General features: G+C 38.3%; 1 protein-coding gene across 3 annotated transcripts in view; it reads right to left on the bottom strand.

Moving 5' to 3' along the window:
• Positions 1-18,432, bottom strand: part of UBE3C (ubiquitin protein ligase E3C) — a 77,019-nt gene extending 58,587 nt beyond the window's left edge. The window contains exons 1-7 of one of the 3 annotated variants that reach the window (XM_027809979.2): positions 18,148-18,432; positions 17,557-17,658; positions 7,972-8,025; positions 5,092-5,166; positions 4,261-4,407; positions 3,352-3,467; positions 1,306-1,463 (exon numbers count right to left, since the gene is read on the bottom strand). In XM_027809979.2, coding sequence (XP_027665780.1) covers positions 1,306-1,463; positions 3,352-3,467; positions 4,261-4,407; positions 5,092-5,166; positions 7,972-8,025; positions 17,557-17,658; positions 18,148-18,213 — 718 coding nt within the window. In that variant the 5' untranslated portion in view covers positions 18,214-18,432. The remainder of the gene's footprint in view (positions 1-1,305; positions 1,464-3,351; positions 3,468-4,260; positions 4,408-5,091; positions 5,167-7,971; positions 8,026-17,556; positions 17,659-18,147) is intronic. The other 2 variants (XM_014282539.3, XM_005442284.2) reach the window with 2 other exon arrangements.
• Positions 18,433-19,093: the final 661 nt, after the last annotated feature.

Below are 19,093 nucleotides of genomic sequence, written 5' to 3'. Positions count from 1 at the left end.
ACAAGACACACACAGAAGACAAATGCAAAAGCATATACTAATAAAATCTGATTACAGATTCTTTACAAATTAACTATCACAAATGATTAGGAAACAGAACATTTGTAGGTACACACAAACGCTTCTTTTTGGTTTCATTATAAGTGATCAGAAAGCTGAATATTTTTACTAAAATGTATGATCTAACATTGTGATAAAGTTTCACATATCAGTTGCGAGGACTGAATATTATACTATCCGAGCAAATGTGAGTATTTTGGAAGATATATTTACTATACACAAAGCAATGAGACAAACACGAATACATCTGTAGTTTTAGCTATGCCTGTGCGAGTAAAATAAATGCACTAGAATAAGAGGGTGGGGGGGGGTTTCTCATAGTGCTGTCAACTTGTAGCAGTTAAAACCAAATCCTTAGTAACGGGGTAAAACAGCCGAGTCCACTGAATGTACTTTTAAGACTTGCATAGAATTATTCCAACAATTACCTAACAAATTGGAAGGTGCTCTTTTTGTCTTTTATATCAATGAAGTTGGATCCAAGATGTTTATTTCATGAAGTTTTTGGCTGTTCTCCTCATCCACAAGTCTTGCAACCTCAAACTATGGTATCAGAAATCCAAATTTTTATTTTTTCCCCCCACATTCGCAGAGTAATATAGTTTCTTTGAGGCAAAACATAATTTTGGTGATAACTACACAATTCATTAACTTTCAGTATGTTTGCACAGGTGTAACTGCAGTTCAGCAAACAGTTTTGATGATGATGGTACAAGGGAAACAAAAGCTAGGTCACCATCGCTTTGCTAAGGTGTCTTATGTTAGCAGGATGAAAAGGTAATGCCAACTGACAATAATAATGATTATTAGCAGTTTTAGAGAACAGTAATGCAACACAATGCCCAACGTTTACACAACTAAAGCTTAGATCTGCCACAGTGTGCATGCGGGTGTGCACGGGCACATGTGTATATGTGTTTGTGTGTGTGAACAGCTACTGGAATAAAACTTTTGTTAGGTAATACCCACCTACTCCCAAAATCTGTGGTAAAACTCTGTATAAGTAATTTGGTAGAATATTCAATTTATAACCAGAATTCCCAAAGAAATCAAACAGTAATTTCTCAGGCAGTGATCTCATTCAAGCAAAATATCCATCTAATGACTATGTTAATGTGTGCAGCACTTAATTCATTGTGTCTATGGTAAAGGTTAAAATGTCATTAAACAACATGGTCCTCAGGTATTACACGTTCTGTTTAATTTTTGCGAATTTCCCAAAACTTCTAGTTCCTAGCTACTCACCTTTTTGAATCATGTAGTGCAAAATTTGTTCAATTAATGATGTCACATAGCTGACATCTTGTAAAACAGGCAAATACGTATTCTCAGATGAAAATACCTCAAGCATTCTCATAGGAAGTGCAACATTCAGACTGTCATCATTGCAATTTTGCAATAGCCTATAAATGAAATGAAATAAAAATTATTTAACAAGATACTTCTCTTCCCTCACCACAGGCATATGTACACTGACTTAAAAATAGAGCTACAAAAAACCTTTCACATTCACTTTAAAGTAACTTATTTCTACTTGGTTGCCAAGCGTTCTCAGTAGTTTAGCTACATCTTTTTGTAGACACCTTTATAATAATAATTCCTCATTTTAGGGTTTCTATGAATATTATAGCACTGCCTCTTTAAATCCTATTAAATTCCAGCTTTCAGTGACTTGAAAGTTGGGAGGTCTACTGCCCAAACTGGATGAGAAGCGGAGAGTAATACATGTTTTTCCAACATGTATTACTACCCATATTAAAAATGAAGCCATGAAAGCCCCAGAGCAATACAAGCTGGGAACAAACACTGGGGAATGTCGTATGTGTAACTAAAACAATATGTCTTTAATTACGGACTGAAATATTGAAAATGTACAACCATCCTGTCTTTTTAGCACGTTGCTTATGAAACAGCTACCAGTAACCACAGAAATGGTGAATATTAAGAGCCTGTTTAGAATTAAAAGGATTTGTTAGTATGAGAGGTATCTAGGCATACCTGTCCTAACTGCTTTCTCTTTCAGCCATTCTGAAAAATGGGACCTAACAGCAAAAATTACTTTGACACCATAGCTAAGACATTTCACTAAACAGAAAAAAAGATACTCTGATAACAAGACCTTTTTTGCAGCTGCGATCAAACTACTTTTTTTTGCTATGATATTACATGGTCACTTTTTTTCCACAGGATCAAAAGCTACAGCTCCTCATGAATCTCAACTTATCCCAGGGAAACAACATTTCTGGCTAACTGTCCCACTGCACACTTTCTGAGCTTTTGCAGAAAATTAAAGTAGCTCAAGAAAGCAAATAGACACGCATCATCATGCTGCAAGGTGAAGTTAAGAGCAGCTTCTTCCTCCATTTTCCCTGTATGTATAGGCAGGGATACCTCTTCCATTGCTTTTTTTTCCCCAAATCACCCAGTCAGGAAAGGACAGTGGGAATACTAACAGAGCTGCATTTACGAAACCACAATTTCAACTGTAGCAAAAATGTACAGTTTAATCCAGGGACATCGCAGCTGTGTTCCTTTGAAGCCCACTACTCAAGTCTCCTTTAGTATCTGGTGTTTATTACACACACACTATACACAATTGTAAGAACACAAGGTTCAGTGACTTGAATGAAACAATTTTTTAAAGAAGTATCAACACTAAAAGGAAAAGAAACCTGTTTTAAGGCTCTGAAAAGTATAACCAGTTCCTATTATTGGTAAAAGTAAATACATTGTCTTCTAAAACTATGCTTTAGCTGCCAGGTATTCAAGTCATCTTGACAGATTTACCTTCCTGTGATCCTCCCGCTACAAATAATAAATGTACCACTGAAGCCAGTAATACAACTGATTAACATGCCTTAAATCCAAAATGAAGTGTGAAGAAAAGCCTCTTATAGAATACTAGTTTTAAAACAAAACATATCCAAACCATATCCTTGGAACATTAGTCTAACTCAGATAACATCTTCTAATTACTATTGGCTCCCAAAAAAACCTTCTATTTTCCACAAATATTGCTATATGCAAGCAGTAGGAACACACTTAAGCCTGCTCCTAGGCAGTGCATCCCTTAAGTACATGTTGAACTTGAAAGTAAATGAAGTTTAAGAACATTCCATTGTCTTACAGCAGTATCCTACACCATGGCCTATACACATACTTAACATAAAAAGTCCTCCCCATAAAATAAATTTATATTTAATACTTTGCCTCTCCAAAAAGAAGCCAACAAGTGCCCAACATAATCTCTGACCATGTCTTAGATAGCAGCACATAGAAAAAAGAATTTACCTGCAACACAGCCCCAACAGTCTCTTTATTTGGAATAAGCAAGTAAGTCTGTCTGGACGATCCAATTGCTTAACAAACTGAGAACTATGTTTAATTAAATTCTGACACATCCATACCTGGGAAAAGATCCGCACAAGTTTACTGTTTATAACAACAAGTTATATTATTTATTACAACACAGAGAGTAATATTTCAATCCTGTTTTGGAGAACTTTGGAGGACTTGCAAAACATAAACGAAGACAATTCTGTTCAGCCGAGAAAAAAAAACCTGTTATACAACATAAAATACATGACTGCTAGTACTAAATTTTCAATGTTAAGACTTAATTACTCACAAATAACTTCACTCTTGCAACAAATTTATCTGTTACTTTTTTTGGGTTTAAATAGCCATATTTCTTTAATGTCCATTATTAATACTAGCTATGAACCATACGTACTCATATGTTTGGGAAATTTGCAGTGACTTTGTAACTGATATGCCAGCATTACTGACCGGGGGGAGCGGGGGGCGGACGACACGACAGGGGATGGGAACAACACCCAGACAAAAAAAACAACAACCCAAACACCCTTGGAATGACCAGAGAGCTAAGTGGAAAAAATTATTTAAAAATTAAAATCTAATAGAAGTATATTAATTTTGATAAAATAATAATACAAACAGGATTTTTCAAAGCTTTCTTTCACAGATTCTGCATGTGCGTATACATATGAAATCTAACTCTTAACTTATTCTGACTAAATGAAAAACAGCAGAGTACACGTCAGCAAAAGCCAGAATTCTTAAATGAAGTTACTAAAGTGGCCAAAGACTTTTTTGCATTCCTTCAAAATCTTTTAAGTGAAAGTACTTTAAAAGCGCACGACATAAGTCCTACAGATCAAAGTATGTAACAGTACTCACCAAACGCTTAGAATCCTCATTCTGTCTATAGAAAAAGAGTAACTGACGAACTAAAAGAGTCAAATTGGCTCCATTAGCAGTGGAAAAGGTTCCTCCAGATTGGGCCAAATTAGCACAGCGATCAAATTCACTTCTTTGGATAGAGTACTTAAAAATAAGACATGCATCAATATATCAATAATGGTCATGATTTAAAACAGAGATGCAACATTTTTAAAACTTCATTTCAGCTTCGCATCCAAAATGGATACAAAGTAGTAAAATGGATACAACACATTTTTGTGAAGAGATTAAAACATACAGACGATATCATAGTTAAAGCCATAACTGCTTTCTATAATTCAGAAAGTACACATTGCAATAAATTTGTTGCTTTTCAAGTAAAGAATATCACATCATGCATTTTCATCTAGTTCACTCAATAAATATTAGCAAGTTTAAACAGATACAACTCTTACAATAATCTACCGAACAGCAGCTTAGAAAGAACATCTTTTTGACTCAAACTACCACCTTAGCCATATTGGGGAAAAAAAGCTCCACTGGCGTGTGAAAGCTGCTGATACCCAGTTGTTTTCATTTGCATTATCAGCTCAAAAAAACATTGTGTAATCCCACTGAAGTCCAGTGTCACACACATGCTTTGCAGAATAAACGTCCATCTACTAAAATACTGAGGTTCAAATGAAAACATCAAAAGGGAGAAAACTTCCACTTTGTGGGCACACAATACTCAAAAAGATGAAGATTTACCAATGGAATTATTCTTTACTAGAAAGTCTCACTTTCAGCAAAACTATTTTACATCTACCTAAATAAAAAAGTACTTACTTGATGTTTTCTGTCTCTGTACCCTCTTACAAATGACTGGATTATTATTGCATTTTTCAGCCTCCGCCTCTCTTCCTGTAAAACAAAGCAAGAAAACTGAAATCAGCATTGTGGAACTGACTCTAATTTCTACCATTTTAACAAATATATTTGTATTCAAAAGGATATTTTTTTTTAATTAAAATTAAGCCCTAATTGTTAGTAAAATAAAATCTTTGAAGGTTTGCATCCAATACACATACGTCAGGGAGAAAGCTTTTTATGTTTTTAAGTGTAGATTTACCATTAAGACACTGCAAAATAATTTTTAATACTCAACAAGTATATAATACTATGTAAGTCAAAATAAAACACTTTCGTATTTCATTAGACAAAGTCTTAATACTAAAATGTTGAAGAATTCATCAAATTCAATTACACCATTTCTCTTTCTGCATATGTCAGCTAACATTGAAGCCTTGCTTATTTGTTTCCATTCAAATAATACATCAGTATTATGAGGCTGGTGCAGTTTAGATTGGGGGAGGGGGAAGCCGCAAAAAAACCCCATCAGTTATTTGGAAACAATACTGCTGTCAAAAGGAAAATGAGGCTAAATGCTTTAAGCTCAGGAGCACAGTACAAAAATTAATAAACATTCTTGCTTTCTCCTTCAAACAAGACATATTAAGTGAGTAATTTTAAGATTTCTTCCTCAGTACCTAGGAGGAGTAATTAAAATCATCCCTTTACAATGTATCAGTTTCTGAGGAACTGAAACCCAGCCTGCTTAAGGCAATACAGAAAGTGCAGTCAGTAAGTTCCTTGACAACACCCCCAGCATACCCCATCATAATAAATACCTAAAGGAAGTGGCTACTGTAATTAGGTTTCTAACAATGTCCATATAGTTTTTTAGGGGATGAAAGGGGGAAGTAAAATAGTTGCTCATGAACTTAGACCTACAAACCAGTGGTTGAGGAAGTACAAAGAGCAAAAATCAGAGAAGCCTCTTTAAGAAAAGACATTTTATCCTGACCAATCCATGGACTAGAATGAGCCCATAATTCTAAGGGCTACCAGACACCAAACAAAACACCAAAACATTTTTCTAGATTTCAATAAAATACATTTGGGAAAGTTCACATAAACTTTCTACCCGCAAAACCTTGATTTCTGATTTATTATCCATAAAGACATGCAACTTAAAAACAACCTGAACTGTCCTGAGAAACACCAGATGAAACTGCTGTCCAATGCCTATTTTATTTTTTCTCGGAAATCCCAGTTCCTAAAGCAATTTCTCTGAATAAGCATACACTTGAAAGACTCCAATTATCTCTAAAGCACGGATCAAAATCAAAATTTTGATAAGCCAAAGGATATTTTTCTCTTCAAAGTTATCTAACAGTAAAAGTGCAAAGTATGGGGGCAAACAGGAGAGAGTTTCAATTACAGAGAGGCACTATCTCTCCATAATCATAATGTAATGCTCGACTAAAAAGTAGATACATTCTCTTTTTCTCTAGGTACAGGTTTTATTCTAGAATACATAATTGTCAATTAGTGACCCACAATTGCAAAGGTTTTAAGTCTGAAGTCATTGCTAAGATTCTGCTACAGGCATTTTTTTAAAAGCCATAACTGATTTTATTCTCAGAGGAGCCGTTCATTTTGTAAGAATCTGATACATGCCACAGAAAACCATTGTGTGTATGCATGCACATATACAACTATGAGCACATGACACTGCATCAGCTTAGCAGCAGGCAGAATTAAGCAACTGAATGGGTTATTTCAATATAGGGCAAAAAGTTTATGAAGCACAAAAACATACTTTTGCATATGTTGGTAAGGACTCACTGATCATAAATTTGATGCGCAACACAGCATTCTGAACTAACTGGCAAAACCCTAGTAACTTCATACTTAAACTTGGTCCATAACTATACACCCAGGTTGGGAAGGAAAAAAAGCAGTAACTATTCTCAGAAAGAGAGGTGCCACTGCATAAATTGTGTTTAATCTAGCAAGGGTCAAAAACACCTTTAAGCGCCAAACAGCTGTTTTCTTAATCAGCACGAAACCTATGCAGTTATACTTGTTAAATCATTTTTAAGACCAAATTTTTTTCAGCTCATATCAGGAGGAGGGGAAAAAAATCCAACAAAATGAACATATTCACTTTAATTCCATACTACTAAATTTTATTTTGATATTGCCACGTCTATTAATGTTTAAAGCTAGTGGTTTTTCCTTTCAATGCCTATTCCTCCTTTGCATCATTCCAGAATGAATAATCCATGGCAGTAAGCTTCCATTATAAACCTGTATTAAGGTCTCCTAAAGCCTCACACATCAGCTCCTCATTGCTCCTCAATTATCAGGTGATTTCAATGCACTGTAGGATGCATTCAAGTATCATTGTTCTGACTTCATCTCCAAAGAACTGAGGATGCACGCTCTGGGTAAGTCAATTACTGAGGGTCATTCAAGAAACCATAGCAGAACCAGGAGTAGAAGACAGTTTGCTGAGATCAACCCATAGTAATAGATTACAGAAATGGCAAAAAAAGCCAGTTACTAGCCAAATACCTGTCTTCTTGACAAAGACTAGATTCAATGAGCACCAAAACAAAAGGGAAGAATTCCCTTTGCACCCAGTGCATGTTTAAGTACCTTCTTTTGAGATGAAAATCACTTCTGGGAAGCATCTTAAAAGCAGTCAAACAGTTTGTCAATTCTAGTACACCTGAAGACTATATAGAACTTGTAAACTGCAACAAAATATTCCTGAACTAAGTAAACTGCAGGAGAAGTACTTTGGACTGTCAATGGTACCTTAGCAAAAAAAAGCCAAAAGAATCCAGTGTGCATGCAAACGCTTACAGTCTACTTTACCTCTCGTTTCCTCCTTTCTTCCTGAGTACGATGCAGGAGAGAAGCCTTTTCTTCCTATAAGACACAAATAAAGATACTATTGCATTTTCATTCAAACATGATTCAAATGTGTTTATGATATTTAATATAGACTTAACTCTGGAGATTGTTCGTTAATTTGCAATACATAAAACACTTGAGAAAATTAAGCGTTAATCATTTTCCACGCTTACAAATACAGACAATGCAGCCCTCTCAAAAGCACACCAACAGCGAGAAGTTATGTAAAAAGAAAAGGGACAAGCAAATAGCAGTGAACTGTACTGATGCCTGTCCAGGTTTGTCTTCTCAGCATCCCAATTATCCAGGCAAGTATCACCCATTTACAAATGGGGGAGCTGAAACAGAACAGTCTCAATCCTACCAGGTAGTACCAAATGTTTACAGAGTGTTTTCCTTGCTTGAAGCGCACTAAGTCACTGGCCCAGGTGTGTATAGCAAGTTGTGGCATGTTCAAAGTAACCACTGTACCAAAGCCCCCATTCTTTTGTCTCACCTGCAAAATAGAACTAAGCTCTTTTATTTACTTATCCTTTTCCTCAAAACTTGTCTGGAAAAGATGCCAAAACAGACATACATAACATAAACAGTAAGAATTTTGTCTTTTAAAATTTTGAACTCTTCACCCAGGTAAAGGCTAGGAACTGAAACTTTCAGGATTGTGATCTCTCCAATAGAGAAAAAGAAAAAGAATACTTAAGTATTCATGAGGCCTCTAAAGAACAATACCATTATAATAGAAAACCTGTGCCTTAGCTTTTAAACCACAATGCTAAATCAGTACGCATTGATTTCAAAACATAAACAAAGCTTTATTTGCAAGAATCTCTTACTGGATGGTTCTGTGTAGTTTCCAAGGAAATATACAAAATAATCCCTTTTTGACGCAGAGTACTCAGCTCCCACTGCAGACAGTAAGAGTTTAAACTACCCTAGCACCTTCCCAAATCCAGTCTAAAACAGACAAGAGATTTAAGGAATTTTGTCTTTTGCCTCTATGACACATGTAACTACTTCTTCTTCTCCCTATGCCCTTGCTAGTCTAGAGAAGTTAAGAAATAAAACACACTCAAGATGATAATTATTATATCTGAATACATAAAAATAAATTTGGAGTTGGCAAACAAAAATTTATAAAATATTTAACCACATTTAAAACAACTGTGGTGGAATATTTTCAATGTCTATAAGCAGATACAAAAACTGAGGGCAGAAGTCTTCTGCATTTCTTTTTTGACAATACAGAAGAAACAAGGTCATGATTCTCCTGATTTCTTTAAGATAGAAGATACTTTAACGCAGGTCACTGAAAGAGAAAAACATAGATGCAAAAAAATGAATTTAAAATTGGGTTTATATTTCTGATCACTTACTGGAGCGTAAAGAAAAAAAATCCCACAAGAAGGTTAACCAGCTTTTCCTCTAAAGACAGCATTTACGGCCAAACACACCACTAACTACAGCTATTGCCCTCTAAAGACAGGGTTTTTTTCATGTGTTAAACACAGTATAAACAAATCATAACAAAATCCATACATAAGACAATGCATCTCCACTCAAGCAATAGGAAAGACTCCCAGCCTGCTTGGCAAGATGAGGCAAGAGATTCTGACCTCACACACACAAAAAGACAAAATAATGTACTAAATTAAGAAATAACAGATGGCTTAAAGTTTCAGGACATTTTTAAATCGAATACTACATTTTCAACAGCTGATACCCAATGCATTAAAGAAGTTAGTGAAATGTTCCTATTCAGAAGTGATCAGTGTACCAAAAAGTGGTCTCTCTTCAATGTGTTAGAGTTTAATTCTGCAGCAGCGCCATGGAAAGAGCATTTCTGCTTAGAAGCAATGTTGCTGAATTTGTTCTTACACTACAGAGCAGATTGAAAGAAAAAGCAAAAGAACATACAGAAAAGGGAAGACAAACTGAACAGTACCAAAACAAAAAAATACACACACAGTAAACACAAGAGATTAGTAGAGAAAGGAAAATAAGCAGCCAGAGTGCTTATCAGAAAAAAATAATTTTAAGTACTGGGGGGAGGGGAGAAGATCTAAGAGGGCAGTGTATCCTCACATACTGTATCACCGACTTTGCATTGATCGGTAATAGGGTCTCTGAAGCAAGCACTCTTTAAACAATCCACTGTTTCTTTAAAGAAACAGCAAAACTAAGTTTTTAGTCAATGACACATACTTGCTTTGAGTACTTTTAAAGAAAAACACCAACTTGTTAAAGTAAAAAATAAATACAGTAGAGGAACTGTCTTAAAACAACACAAAATATTCAGGTAAGTACATCCCACCTGAAAAATTATTATGGGTCAAATACTACTATTGGTCACAAGACACACATAGATCAGAAACATAAAGAAATGGAATCATAACTATGACTAAAGAACATATTTAAGTTAAATGCAAGAAAAATGTATCTCCTTCAGAGTTTTTCAACCCAACTGGAGTACACTGCCCCTTCAGAAATTAAAAAGTAACAGTAAATATGCAATAGAAAATAAACTTGCTGTGGAAAAGAGACGAAAAGAACTATGAAATAATCTTCTTTGCCTACAAAGGGCCTTCTAAAAAACTCATTTCTCACAGACAGCTAACTGCACTGTCATCTCTGAAATCCTCCCTGCCTTGCCTCTTAATAAAACAGCACATTGAAAAAGAGCAAAACTCAGTAGCTTTTGTTCTGTGGCTGGTTGTGAATGACAACAGCATTACAGAAAGTGATGTACATTTGACAACTCCTATCTATATGGTCATGTGACTGCTGACAGCTACAGCCGCCATTCCACCATCTCTTCCTGCGTAGCTACAGCCAGAGCAACTCACAGTACGGGATCCATCCAACAGTAACTTCCAAAGATCAAACCTAGCTCATTCCTACCCCCCATCTTCCTTCCCTCACTTCTGTGATGGTCACACTCTCTTCTTTCTTCACCTGCCAGACAGGCAGATGTCAGTTATCAAGTCTACCTACTAAGACAGGCAGGCAGGCAGGCATTTTTAGGGGGAACGAAGCATCAGCTTGTCTTGGATTCCTTCAACCCTAATTCAGAAAGACCAAAAAGCCATTTACTGAATAAAATTCTTGACAGTTCCTATGATGTAGTCTTTCTTCAGGAGCTGACCTCCAAAGTGCAGAAGAGGGAATACACTGTCTGTGGTTTCATACAATGTTTAGTGCTTCGCTAGCAGCCCCCTTCCTGTCTGCTCCTTCCTCCAACAGCTTATAATCGTAAAGACAAACAACCTCAGGCTCTAGCAAGGAGGTTGCTCAAGCTCCAGGACCATGAAAAGCCCAATTAGAGACGTTTTCTTCACCAAATACATGAGGCATGACACAAAGAAACAAGCAAGCAAAGAAACAGTATGTGACAGTAAAACACAATGTGACATTATGGATGATAACTTAAAAAGTAAGACAAGGAGGGAGAAAAAGGTAAAAACAAGGAAGCAGATGGAGGACAGTAGATAGAAAGGAAAGCTTGCGACTATCATCAAAGAAATGTTAAGTAATATTGAAATGTTAATGTATACATCAGGATGAAACTGCTATGTACCGTATTATTCATCACAGCAAAGTTCAAAGTCACACCACTGCTGTAACACACCAGTTGACGAGAAAAACCACACCCAACAAGGTAACAACATCAGTGCTTTAAAAATGCCAATTAAACACATAATGAAAAAAAAATGTAATTCAGACTGCTTTCTCGTCCTCACTTTGCTGAAATACAGTCTTAGTTGCAAAAGTATGTTTACAAAACTCCTACCCTTTACACATCCTACACAAAGCCCAAATAACATAAATAAACAAATAATGATTCTTTTTTGTCATTTTAACACTCTGCATTGAGAGTGGTAATAAGCTTTCAGCCCTCTTAGTTCAAAATTCAGGTTCAGAAAAAGAATAATTTTTTTTCCAAGTACTTCCAGCATTTGTTGTCTCTTAAAATCTGAAATTTAAAATCTGAAACACTCCTGAGAAGTCATGTTAAGCTCCACAGAAATATATTTAAAACCAAAACATGCCAGATGCAAAGGTGAAATTGACTAATTAATTTTCTGGCACTGTCCAAACACTGAGCACAATTTAAAAAAAACAACAACAAAAATACACTGATGCAAAAAATTAACAAACCTTTGAGATCTATTTGTAATTCATTTTCTTTCTTTAGTTGAGAAAGCTATTCTATTTAACATTACAATAGATCATGCAAGGTACAAGGCATGCCTTTTAGGAAATTTTCATGGAAAAGCAAATAAGCACTTGATCTTTCAACTTTTGGGACAATTGTAAAATCTTGTATGGTTTTCATCTACAAAACCCAGGAACTTGCATCTTTTTTCTTTCCTTAAAATGAGGAATGTGACTTTTCAGCTGAATTTAGCTTGAACCACATAAAAATCAATAACAATTTCCAAAGCAAATGAAGTGACCTAAGGTGTTTATAGAACAAAATTCCTTCCAACATAAATATTTATCAAGTCCAAAAAAGAAAAGGAAGATTTTGTAGCATTTATTTGTAGAGAACAAAGGTGGGCAGTGGGACATATCCCCCTCTAAAGTGGCTCTCAACAATGTTTCTAGTTCCCAACATTATTTCAGACAAGATAAACTCCATTTCTATTGGTTTCTCTGAATATTAAAAGAAATTAGCATTTTTAAAGACACACAGTGTCTTGAACTGGACCTCAACAATTTAAATTCCATTGGACAGGCAGCTCAGCCAGCCTGAGTAAAACATGTTCAGCAGCTTGGAAAATTCCGCTTTGAAACAGTTTGTGGCTCCTCGTTATCTCTGATTATTCACATAATAATTACGTTTACATGTAGAGAAGACCTTCTTCTAGAAAAAAGGTGTTTTAAAGTACTTAAAATACAGCCAAGAAGAGGCATTAGGCCAGGGAAAGCCTGGCATCATGGAAATCAATGTCATAGTGCTTGCTAGAAAGCATCTCAGCATTTTAGCTCAACTTTTACTGTAGGATGTAGGGAGTATCTGAAACCACTTTTATCATGACAGCTACGAAGACACGCACAGTGGAATCAGGACTTGACTGAAGGGTCTAGAGGCCAAATGAAATGTAAACAAATTGCCTTTAAATTTACTCCGTTTGTCTCTATTATGATTTTTAAGACACATATTGTATGCATCATTGTAGTTGAGTGACTTTTCATTTTCGCAGAAAAAAGCAGGGGGAAAAATATATCTATAAAAGCAGAAATTTTTTCTTTGAATTTGAGAAAACAGCAGTGTAATCACTGATGTCAGCTAACTTCAACTCCATCACTCGTAGCTTCCTTTGAAACGAGGAGAATTTAAAATGTTACCAAGAGGAGAAAAATCCAAAAGAATCTAGTGTACATTGATAATAGTTTCCTATTGACAGTCATTATTTTACAACACGATGGTCTCATCGTATTTCCACACCACAGATCTGAAATTCAAAGAGCATTTCAGGACGCAGGCTTTGACGTTCGAATGATCTGGACAAAATACAGTCCTGACTCACAATGAAGTATGTACTTGCGTAATATCTAACCATGTGCCTTACGGGACACCAGTCTTACAGAGCAAAGCAGTGCAATTCTTTTCCACCGTTCAAAAATAAATTGTAAATTTGTAATTATAATCAAGAAATCCTATACTATAAATCCCTAGCATCATTTCATTTCCATTGCCACCTAATGTAGGTTCAAGTAAGGTATAACAAAACAGTAATTCTCCTTTCCTGAAATTAACCACTTTCTTCGACTAATCATTAAGACAGAAACAAAACCATTTTTAAATACGTCCCTTTTTTTTTTTTTAAATCCTACAGACAGCTATCACCATAAGCAATTCCAACATGTGCAAAGATTTCTCCATTCACTGGCAATCTTATACCCTACTGGTTTTAAATCATTAATTCTTATTCCACAAGAAGTTACTTCATATATAGAATATAGAAAACAAAGACCAAACAAGGTGCTTCTGGAGTTGTATGTCTGCACTTCAGCTGGGGGGAGGAATATAAAGGAATCTAATGCTTAATGTTATGCTATTAATTTAAGAAAGCATGTCAGTAGCTACTAAAATAAAACATAGACAAACTTTGTAAACTGAGATCTTTTATTACTAAACATGTCCATATTAAAATTACAGAGACTTTTTTAAAATACAGATGGAATCATCACTATTGGTTCATTAGTAATTTTCCACGTTTCACAACAACAAAACCAAAACACAAAAAGAAACACAGTGAAGTTGGTTTCACTTTCACAACAGTGCTAACTCATCTGTAGTACAAATTCCTGAAAAGGAATTTATTTTTAAACTATCTCATACCAGTATGATAATTTTAAAATACTCTATTTAAAACAGTCTTGGAATTTATAGAAGCATGTTTTGGATATCTCAAGTGATACTGTACATTTGACTTAGCAAAAGCCTTTTAACTATTTTTCCTGTTAAAGGCTTACAAGATGTCATTAACCTATTTCACAACCTAAATGAATAATGTGGAGCTACAGAGCCCTTTGTGCATCTCAGCACAGGCATGGGTATCCCCCTGCATGATAAACTAAAGGACTAGTACCTCGTGTTTCTCTTAACACTGGCAAAATTAATAAAGGAACACTGGGCCTGACCATACCAAATCAAGCATGGTTAAACAGATTCTGTGCTATGCCACCAAGAGTCCAACTTCATGATAAAATTAATGAAACCTAATAGCTGCCACCAGAAGGCATGGTGACACTCCACCTTGCAAAACATGTTCACTATACGAGACACAAAGGACGAGGTAGGAACCACCTGTTTCATTCCACTGCACAGTTCGGTTAGTTCAGTTCAATTTGAACTGCACCCCAAACCAACTCTTCAGATGCATGTCTTCTTTCCTGCCTGACATACCACACAAATTTTGCAGCCACAGCCTTTTAGGCAATAATTACAGTCCCGTACAAAAAGTCCGTGCATAATTCAAGGCATTACCATATAGAACTCCAACAACAGTATTCCTTTTTGGAGGCTATTTTACTTCAGAAGTAAAAAAATATGTTTTGCCAGTTACAATTAAAACTAAATCTGAAAATATCTTTTGAAGAGCCTCATAAAGGAAATTGTTTTAAAGGTAACAACAAGCAATCTCAAAAATTAAACAAACTTACCATATTGTAAATAAGACACAGTACCTAGACCCTCAAACTCCTATATAACTAATGCCCAAATGTATCAGCAAGTTTCTGAAAGTAGATATGGAGGGAAAAGTCCAAACACTGACAATACCATCTGTATTTTTACACTGATGTACAATGCAACATTAAAATGTTACAATCAGTCACAGGGGTAGTAATTTTGAGAACATTAATTTTGCAACTCAGGATTTTAACAAAAATACTACTTTTCTGGCAAAAGGTCTGGTTGGATTGAAACGGCCCTCTACAGCATTCACAGTCAGACCATCATAACACATATGAACATAAGATGCAAACAGAGTAAAAACCAACCTGAAGCTCTCTACTTTTATAATTAAAAAATGCCATAAAAGTTAGTAGCCACAAGTCCCCAGCTGTATTTCTATTATTGTGCCTATAATAAGGACTTACTGAGGTCAGCCTCTTGCAAGGCCTAAAGAAACACTACAAACAGGCAATGCAATGTAAGACAGGGCATTGACACGTGACCTGTGCCCGACACAGTTATTCTGCTGATATAACTGCAGCTGCAAACAATCATACTTTTAATAGTCAGTTTTGCTGATCATTTATTTTGGCATAGTTGTATCCACATCAGGAAGACTGCTGGCATCTTTAGCACTGACTAGCTCTTTGAACTGGAGTCCCTGCTTTCATATCCAGCCCCTGGGAGGGTTTTGCTAATGGAGCTATCTATGCAGGTGCAACAATATTTGCGAAGCTTCCCCAAACAGGGCAGAGAGTTATTCTTAGCATTAAGCAGCCTGTATACAGATTTCACCTGTATTTCTGGTAGTGCTTTATTCTACTAAAGGAATCAAAACATGCAGTACTAAGCACCCAGCTAACTAATAAAGCATCACAGAGGTGCAAGTTTGGAACTATAAACTGTATCTCTCTAAAATTATACACATTTGGAAGGCAAGGGAGTTCATCAAAGAACATTTCTTCCATGTGCCCAAAATGCTAAAAGGAAACATTTTATAATTTAGCCTTCTGTAAAACTGAAGTCTATAGGTATGAGAAAACAAGGAGCCTGGGACGTGAAATAATGGAAGCTCCTGGAATCCATGTAAACACTTGCCACACCAATCTCTGCTGTAATACGTTTACATATAAATTCAGGTAAACTGCTTTCTTAGTACTGTTTAAACAATTTTTTTCATTAGTACTGTACATAGTTTCTGAAAATAAGCAGCTATTTCAAGGTTATTCTACAACATCCATATAAACTTGACATACAAAGCCACAACTAACTGATTTGCATTGACGCAGCACAAGCACCTCAGCGTACCAATGTGAAATCATCAAATCTGTGCACTAGTCAGTATCAATCAGACCATGACACACAACCTCTGTATTGGACAGAGTGAAGGTTATGCATCAACTTCAGTTTCCACTTCCTTTACCTTTTAATATTTGCCCTTGGAAATTTACACCTGTACAACATTAATAAATTTGTCCGTATGATTAAAATAAAATAGAATTCTGCTGAACTCTTATGAAGAAATCAGTAGGTATAAAAAAAGCTATTATGACAGCTGTTTACTTCTGTAGAAGGAAGTATGTTCTGCAAGGAACACTATTAGAAAGTCAGTGTTAGAAGTTGCAAAGTACCTAAATCGTTCAGCTGAGGACCAGGGCATGTTCTGCCAATTCCTACTTCTGCTGGGGAATATTTATGGTATTTTTCACTCATGTAATGCCATTGTATGTAATCTAATGAATAGAAATGTCTTAAGATACACGGAAGATTATTTAGATGAAAAGCTGCACAATTTAAATACAGTTCTGTTACACATTCTCCTTAATAAATGATGTAAAACAATCCACCAAAATGCAAACTTCACTGTGATTTTAGTAGCACATAGTGCAGTATTTTAAACTAGTTTCCTAACTGTACTGCCAAACCTTAAAAGTTTCAGGGAGCCAAACTTGCCTACAGTGCACAATAACATAAATTTTATTTTTACCCGTATTAAGGTTCAAACATATTAATTGAAACACTCGGCTTCCCACACAATCATGTCCAATGATGACATGGGTAGTAATATTTTAGAAGTGAATTAAAGCAACCCTTACAAGCCAGGCCATTTCTAAAAACGCCTTGTCCTTTCGCTTATTCTTCAGTCGCTCTATGCCCTTCAGTCCTCGTCTAAACATTTGACTGCTCTGTCCAGTCAGCAAGATCTAAATAAACCACTTCGCTTCTCTGCCATCAACACAAGGATATACAATAGTCTGGTACAACAGACAATTAACTGCTACTCACCCTGCACACGACAAACTGAACTGAACGTGAACCTGACAGAGAAAAGCTAAAGCTGTGACCCGGCAACCCTCACTCACGTGGGTGAAGCCTCCCCCAGCAATCTGCGTTGATCTCGAGTTGTGTAAGGCTGTTGTTCTCCCCCCATCTCTCCAACGAGGCGGGCCCACGCAAGACTTTCCCTTTGCAAAGAAATTACAGGAGGTGTCCGAGTCCTTCCCTCCTTCACCCCGGGAGCCCTCGAACCGAACTGCTCGGGAGGTGCTCCCAGCCACAACAAACCGGGTTGCTACCGGGGCGGGGACGGGGGGGGGGGGAGACGGGGACAACCGGGACGAGCTAAGGAGACATTTCCTCGCTTCCCACAATTCTTACCACGCTGCAAACCTGGGATGGTGTGTGGGGCCTGATCAAAAAAAAAAACCAAAAACCAAACAACAAGAAAACAAACAAACAAACAAAAAAACACACAAAAAAATCCAACACAGAGCCGAGACGAGAGAAACACATCATCGGGAGGGGAGGATTTTCCTCACCCTCTATTAAACCTTAGTCATAGCTGCTCCCATTTCTGAAGGCCCAATGGCAAAAATAACGATAAGAAGGGAAGGCAGAGGGGGCCGAGGGAAACCGACACAGACACAAACGCGGAGGCAGGCGCCGTTTCTTACCTTCCTACTCGCTCCTCCGAGAGACACCTTGGGCCTCGTTTTGAAATCCCCTTCAAAGCTAAACATGTTTACTGCTTATCCCATCTAGAGCGGGGTCCAGCCCCCCGAGCTGACCCCGCAAAGGGGGCGCCGGCCGGCCGGCAGGGGCGAGCGGAGGGGCCGGCGCCGGCCCCGGGGAGGCGCGAACCCCCCGGGCTGGCACCCCGCGGCCCGCCCGCCCGCCGCCGGCTAGCCCCCGCTGCCCGCCCCCGCGGGGCTTCTCCCCTCACGGCGGCCCGGCCTGTCTCCCCCCCTCCCCCCCCCCCCCCCCCGCCTTCCCCGCCCCGCGGCCTTCGCTTCCCCGGTCGCCCCCTTTCTGACCGGCGGCAACGGCTGAGTGTAGTGGGAGGGAGGAGGAGAAGGAGGAGGGAGGGAGCGGAGGAGGGGGCTGGCGGGGCTGCTTCACTTGCACTGGGGGAGCAGCCGGCTGTGGAGAGAAGATGGCCGCCGCCCGCAGCCTCCCCGGCGCGCTCCCGGCGGCCGGGCGCGGTGGCGCGAGCGCCGCCCGCAGCCGCCGGGGCCGCGCCGCCCGCGCGCGCCTCTCCTCAGCCCCCGCGAGGCCGCGCCTCGTCCCGGGCGGCCCCAGCGCGGGCGGTGGGTCGCGGCTGCCCCTCCCCCGCTGCCCCCGCCACCGGGTCCCCCGAGTCCGGGGTGTCCCCGCGCCCCCCGGAGCCGCCGGTCTCAGGGCCCTGAGCGTGTCCGGGTCGTCCCAGCTGCGGCTGGTTCGTCTAAAACTCGCTCCCGTTGTGAATCTGAGCGCTGGGGGCGGCGGGAGCAGCTGGGCCCCAGCCGGGCCGCACGAGGGACCGGGCCTGAGCTGAGGGTCCCGCTCAGCCTCGGCCCAGGGCTGCCTTCCCCACTTCCCCTGCACCGATGGGCTGTCATATGGCGCGGTTTTATTTCTGTA

Source organism: Falco cherrug, chromosome 4, assembly GCF_023634085.1.
Source record: "Falco cherrug isolate bFalChe1 chromosome 4, bFalChe1.pri, whole genome shotgun sequence".
Lineage (NCBI taxonomy): Eukaryota > Metazoa > Chordata > Aves > Falconiformes > Falconidae > Falco > Falco cherrug.
Note: the sequence above shows the minus strand (reverse complement) of the source record. Positions and strands in the feature narration are given on the sequence as shown.